Below are 7,317 nucleotides of genomic sequence, written 5' to 3'. Positions count from 1 at the left end.
CAAATCCGCGGAACCCATTTCTGTTTTAGATTACCTTTAAAATAATGGATAGCGGTATTGTTTCCCGTGATATAGAGAATGGTTATCCTCTGGCAGAGGTAACACAAAAATCACGTGGGCCGCGTGGCGAATATGGGGTACCTTTTCTGTTAATAAAATATTTCACTTAAATTGAACACTGTATCACAAAAATGAAATATTTACCTCTCGATATTTTAGGGTGAGGAACTGTGAAGAAAACTTCAGCAATTGAACGAATCAATTTTATAAAATATTAAAAAACTTAACAGGTTGAAAACTTTTAATTGTCACAATAAGTTTTATAGTTCTTTGCTGGTTGGTGGATCGATAGAAAAGAATGATGAAGACGATTAGCTGGTCTAAGTAAACCTCATGCAAGGGCAAGTTGAAACAAGAGAGAGAATGCAGTGTAGTGTTTAATAATCACTGCCTTATTGATTGACGTACGTCGTTTAACATGATATAATGTTAAGTACTGTACAGTAAGTGTACGTTAATTTTGAAACTCATATTACAGCTTCTATTTCGGTTCTAGCCCCACCTTCATTCTAAATTTCGTGAAAATCGGGCCATAATTGCGACCTGTAGAGTGATTACAAATTAACATGGACAGAAGGACGGAAGGACGGAAGGAAGCTATGCATGATCGACTCAGCTTGATTCAGAATTAGGAAAATAATAATTTTACATAATTTTAATTTACATAATTTTAGGCCCAATCAAACTTATAATACAAATAGTGTTGTAAGGTATTTGGGGCACATTATGACTAATGATTTTGAAAAATATATTAACTTTCTAAGATCCCGTTTAAAGGGATTTTTTTTCGATAACTCGCTTAAAAGTTAAAAATTGTTGCCAAAAAAAAAAAAACATTGTATTGTTGTGAGAAATATAACCGAAGAAACTATATGCCTAAAATGCAAAAATTCCAAGGAATCTTAATCCAAAAATGTCAAAAAAGTGTGGAAAGGCGACATTTTCTTTACATCTTGGTTCCTTTGCGATCAATAATCCAAACTCCCATAAAAAAAGTAAAAACGTGCATTTTTCGCCATTTTGACCCTCAAAATCCGATAAGAGAGTTGTTTATTTAGATCTAATTAAAAATGAAATTAGACCTTGACTATTTCGACTTTGAAGATGAAGTTGGTTGAAATAAATGAATTAGTTTTTGTTCTTAATTGTAAAAGCCTCTAAGAGTAAATAAAAATTTAAACCGTTTGAAAGATATGAACCTCATACATGATCCCCTTTGACCTTAATGTCCCAACTCTTTGGAAGACCATGATCTAATGATGGGAAGAACGCCGGAAAATGTGTTTCCTGCGATGCCAAAACACGATCAATTTGTCATGTTTAAAAAAATTACACACAGAATCCGTACAATTTATATTACACCAAGACGGAATTAATTGGTAACAAAAAAAAATCCCAAGACTTATTCGCCGAAATAAAGGTTCTAGGAATGGAATAAAAATACTTTATTAGCACATAAAATTTGATGATACGAAAGATATCGAATATTCATAAACATAAAAATTTCAAAGAAATAATTTATTACGGGTATTTTATTCTCTACACAAACAAATTATTTTGAAAGATTGTTTGCATTGTAAAATGATTAAAAAACAGTTTCAAAATATCTCGTTATTTTATGTTCCCAGAAAAATAACGTGGATTACATGCAATTCTGTGGCGACTTCAAATTGCACAAAAAAAAGAAACAAACTCGAAACACAATCTCAAATATCCTTCAACCAAACGAATTCTAAGAAGAGAAAAAAAAAACCACCAACAACCTTTATGCAACCGACACGTCCTAATTCGGAGATGAGATGACGAAGATGAGTCTTTTTCATAACCGGCATAATAAATAATCCACCTGTAGAGAGGCGGCGTAAGATAGCTTGTGAAGGCTGACTTCCACTGATGGTGTTTTTGTTTTTTGAGTCATCATCACCAAATGTGACAACAACAGCAACGGGCCATCGGTATCACAGCCACCGGCCAAGATCGACAACTGCAGCAAAAACAATATGGAATTTACCACACACGCCAGCAAATTGTCCTCCAATATGAAATGATAATAAAAATTTGAAATTTTGCACATGTTTCGGGTAACTTTTCTCAAATTAGACTCCAGATAACAACAACAACACCGCCAATCAGTAACAAGAGAATAAATATTGTGGTTGTTGGTGCTAAACTTTGGTAACTTATTTTGCGTGCTGCTATCTAGTGCGCCCATCATCATCACACACACACACATACATGTCTTCTTCCCTTGAATGGCCGAATGGATGGATGGATGGTTTGTTGGATGAATAATCTTTTGGCAGCAAAAGGGTGGGAAGGTGTCGACAGCGGCGATGGCGGTATGAGGGCGTCGTTGTACTTACTGATCGCCGACTGCTTTTGCTCGTCGCTGTGACTGAATGAATGACTGATGGCCGAGATAGAGCCAGTGTAAAGTGAGTACGTTTCATCGGTACATTGTACATGTGTTGTGTACACATTAAGGTACCGATTGTCTGTCTGGCTGTCTACCTTCTATTTGAGCGAATCATAAGCACAAATCATTACTCTTTCTTCTACTTCATGCGAGCCGTTGTTGTTGTTGGTTTGAGGGGCTTTCGTATACTTTTTTGTTGTGTCAACAATTTGTGATTCTTCATACGCTGTAGGTCTCAGTTACTCTGTGTTTTTTTGTTTTTGGGCTTCCGCTCAGTGCGTTTAGTATAAAACGTGCCGTCCGCCAACAGAACATCATCAGTTACACATTGTCAACTCGCATTTTAAGTGCAAATAACGAGAACACAAGGATTAACCCCAAGACCCACATCAAGTGATTTTTGAAACCAATAAAGGATTAAATTTATTTAACATTTTTGATAAAGTGAAAAATATTAGATAAATAAATAAAAATTAATTAAAAATGTACAAGTTCACCGCCGTTGTTGTTTCCGCTCTATTGTTTGCCATTGTCTTGGCCCGTCCCGCCCAAGAACAACAGGCCGAAGCCGTAACCACCTCCACAACTCCAGCCACCATTATCAAACAAGTCGATGTAAATAATCCAGATGGCAGCTTCAACAGCAGGTATGTATTGCACTGATCAGTGGGTCGAAGGACCAAATTAAAATTAAAAAAGGATTTGTGTGGTGAATGATAGATAACGTGAATACATGTAAAGCGAACATAAATTGCAAATTTTGAAATCAAAGAAAAAGTATAGTATATTTAGAAAATTTCTGTATAATAACTGGAATCTTCCGAATTTCAATTGAATTTTTCTGAATTTTAAATTGAATTTAAATCAAAATAAATTTCTGAATTCCAAATGGCTTGTTCTAATATATAATGGACTTTTTTAATTTAATGAGACATTTTCTGAATTTGCAATGAAAATTATAAATTTCAATTAAAATGTTTAAAAATAGTTATAGCTTTGCACAGCCGATATTTTTCTAAAATAATTAAATTTTTTTCGAAGTAAGTTTAATTGTTCCATGGGTTGAATTCTTTTTCTATGAAAATATGAAAAATATTTCTTTTATAAAATTTTTCAATTGGCATTGCCTTCACATTCCCATGCATGATGAATTAATAAAATAGGAAATAAGCATTCCTTCCAAAACACAAGATCAGTTGCGAAGATGAAATATGTCGGAGCACTCCTTCTCCTACCTCCCACACACACAACAGATCAAATTTTCGAATATCTATATAACTTATAAAAAGGTAAATAAGCACTGATTTTATTCAAATTTCACACATCTAAGTATTTTTATTTACAAAAGATCTGGTGTAAAGATGGGATATATCGGTCTACACCTTCTGGTACCTGTCCCACAACGGGTCAAAACTTCGAATAATTATATCCCTCATAAAATGCGAAATAAGCATCTGATTCCTTCTAAACTTCACACATTCCAATATTTATACTAACTCAAGATCTGATGTGAAAATAGAATACATCAGTCCAACCCTTCTGATACCTCCACTCAAAAGGTCACTATTTTCATTTTTATGACCTCCACCATAGTATGGAGGGTATAATAGGTTTGTCATTCCGTTTGTAACACCTCGAAATATAAATCTTGGACCCCACACAGTATATATATTCTTAATCAGCATAAAATTCTATGTCGATTTAGTCCGTCTGTCCGTCTATCCGTCTGTGGAAATCACTACGAGCGAAATGAAGTAGGTTGATAAAATTTTACTCAAGTATGCAGGACTTTTGGTATTGAGAATAGGTGATTTAGGTCCACGTTTTGGTATAGCCCCCATATAATGGTACCTCCCTATTTTCGGTATTTTGGTGATTTAAGCGACATTATTCACCGGAAATGTTTCCAATTTGGTATTTAAAATTCGTAATGGGTACTACAGCTTATGACAGGAAATTATCTGTAGAGGTCCACGTCTTCGTATAGCCCCAATATAACGGTAACTCCCCATATTTGAAATTTTGATGATTTTAGCAGCATTATTCGCCGAATTTTTTTATTCAAGTTGCACATTTTAATACGGATTTTATTTTTTTTATTGCCAAAATCGTTCCAAATGGTGGAGGGTATTCAAAGATACAGCTTTACCGCTTTTTTACTTTTTTCAAGCGATTCATTTCAAACTTGGTATATCTAAATCTCTCTTTTGACCAGAGATCTTATCTGAATATGAAAATCATGGTTATAGCGACATTATTAACCGGAATTATTTAAAATTTCGCATTTGAAGTTCGTTAAGGGTACTACAATCAGACATTCGGGTTTTTCATGATTTCAGCAACATTATTCACCGGAATCGTTTAAAATTTCGTACTCGAAGATCCTAATGAGTACTACAACCAATGACAAAAAATGTTGTATGCAGGTCCAGATCTTCGTATAGCCCCCATATAATGATACCTCCCGATATTCGGTATTTTCTTCATTTTAGCGAAGTTCGTAATTGATTTTAAAGTTCGTAATGCTTACTACGGCCTATGAAAAAAAATTTTTGTATGCAGGTTCACGTCTTCGTATAGCCCCCATGTAACGGTACCTCTCGGTATTCGGTATTATGGCAAAAAAAATCGTATATATATCTTCTTATAGGCACCATATGACGGTTTTCATTTAAGTGGTAGTTTTCGAATTTTGTTTTTGAAATTCGTCAAGTTAATTCGAAATGGTGGATGGCATTAAAAGTTCGGCCCGGCCGAACTTATCTGCTTTTTATACTTGTTCTGAATCTATTGGTAGCTTTTGCGATGCTTCTGACAAAATCTGTTATTCTGCTTATTCACGTACCCCAAAAATGAAGTTCGTCTCTGAACCCAATGCCATGGAGGAAGCGCTCGCATTTTGAAAATAAAATTTAATGATTTCCAAATGTTTTTTATTCGTAAAACGATTCATGGTTTAATTATAGACATAAAGAAAAGGTTCATATCTAAGAAATCAATTTCTCGTATTACAAAAAGATACAAAATACCCCTTCCGCTAGAGATACCGGCTAGGACCTTAAACCACACAAAAAATCGCCCGGCCCCACAAAATAGGCTCAGGTCGAAACTAGAATCAATATTTATTTCTTTTAATAAAACATTTTTTTAAGAAACTACACAAACCCCAAATATAGCCATTTAGTTTGGATATTGCATTGAAAATACCAAAAATCTCGAGGTACCACTATGTGTTGTCTAGACAAAACAGAGGTCCAATATTTGAAATTACCTCTGAGAAACTGAAACAACAATGGTCATAGTTAATATGACTTACTTCACTCAATTTCCTAATATAAATTCATATTTGTTACGGCTACAACTGCTTGAAAGTGCTGTAGGTTATCATATACAGTCCAACCGACAAGTGCAAAAAGTTGTATCCTGCAAGAGATTGTAATCATCTTGTTTTTTTTTTTTTTTCAATAATTGATTCAAATTGAAATTAATACATATTTAATAGAAATAACTATAGCTTCATATTGTCACTACTATTCTCATTACAGCTACGAAACCTCCAATGGTATCAAAGTCGAAAATATCGGTTACATGAAAAAAATCCTTGTGCCCCGCCAAGAAACCGAAGATGGTCAAGTTATCGAAGAACACGAAGAAATGATTTTGGTGCAAAGCGGTTCCTACAGTTATTTGGATCCCGAGGGCAATGTCATTACACTCCGCTATGTGGCCGATGAAAATGGCTTCCAGCCACAGGGTGATCATTTGCCAGTTCCTCCACAATAGAAGAAACTTAGCAAAACAAACAAAAAAGAACGAGAAGATATCAACCATCAAGAAGTCATAACAATTAGTTTAGTTAAATCTTAAGATCTAGTTTAAGTTTTTTGTAAAAAAAAGTAATTGAATACTATCGAAAAACGTCAATTTAAAAGTTTTCTATTTTGTATACATACATAAATATATCTCTTCTAAGTAAGTGTCATGTACTCGATAAAATAAATATGAAATAAATATGATTTAAGAAAAAAAAAAACAACAAAAAACGAAACCGACAATAACAACAAATCATTTCAATTCACGCACAGCTTAATCTTCAAAACAAGATATGTAAAGCATCACAAAACCATGGCTAGTCCGATAATAATCTCATCTTTAAGGTCATTAGCCAAACATGATCCGCTATTAGCGAGGCTGAGCCTGACAATGATGCATCACCATCCGCGTCGGCATCCTCATCATTTGCACGCATGCGTGTTTGTGGTCACAGCATTCAACACCTATCTCAGTTGGTGGTTGATGTTGCTGCTGCTGCTGCTGATGGTGATGGTGATGCCAACAACATTTATGTGGGTCTTGCTGTTGTTGTCTTTTAATTCAAGCATTACTTATCACTCGGTTAGGCTGGTGACAGACAGGCGTCAATGGTAGTACCATTGTCTGACTTTTCAGTGTCATTGGTGGAAGTGTCATATTCATGAGTACACTTGATTCCGGAGTTTATTATAGTCTGTGCCTGCTAAATGGGAGTTTTGAGAGATACAATTGAATTAAGCAGCGAATATGCTACACAGTTTGAACTATTTCTCGCCTACTTTGAAAGAGGAGGTAAACATCAACGGCACGTGTATTGGCGTTTTTAAAGTTTGCAATAGGAGATAAATTACAATTAGCGGGATCAAAGTTCTTGTAAATAATATAATCCATATAATCCATTATTAGGTAGTGTAAATGCACTCCTTCTGCATTACCCTTGGGCACCAAATAATGAGTAACGTCGCACAGAGAGAGAGAGAGTCCACTTCCAAACCGATGGTAATTCGTAAACATCGGTGAGTCGTTTA

General features: G+C 34.8%; 1 protein-coding gene across 1 annotated transcript; it reads left to right on the top strand.

Moving 5' to 3' along the window:
• The first annotated feature begins 2,778 nt into the window (after positions 1–2,778).
• On the top strand, positions 2,779–6,457 carry LOC131801687 (endocuticle structural glycoprotein SgAbd-4-like). Its single transcript, XM_059120612.1, has 2 exons — positions 2,779–3,123; positions 6,022–6,457. The coding sequence occupies exons 1-2, from the start codon at positions 2,960–2,962 to the stop codon at positions 6,257–6,259; spliced, it is 402 nt and encodes a 133-aa protein (XP_058976595.1). The 5' UTR covers positions 2,779–2,959; the 3' UTR covers positions 6,260–6,457.
• The last annotated feature ends 860 nt before the right edge of the window (positions 6,458–7,317 follow it).

The sequence above is a fragment of the Musca domestica genome, unplaced genomic scaffold (assembly GCF_030504385.1).
Source record: "Musca domestica strain aabys unplaced genomic scaffold, Musca_domestica.polishedcontigs.V.1.1 17, whole genome shotgun sequence".
Classification (NCBI taxonomy): Eukaryota; Metazoa; Arthropoda; class Insecta; order Diptera; family Muscidae; genus Musca; species Musca domestica.
This window is presented reverse-complemented; position numbering and strand designations above follow the sequence as displayed.

Coding starts and splice junctions, on each gene's coding strand:
- LOC131801687 (XM_059120612.1), top strand. CDS start 2,960: ATGTACAAGTTCACCGCCGTTGTTGTTTCCGCTCTATTGTTTGCCATT. Junction 3,124..6,021: donor GATGGCAGCTTCAACAGCAG/GTATGTATTGCA, acceptor TTCTCATTACAG/CTACGAAACCTCCAATGGTA.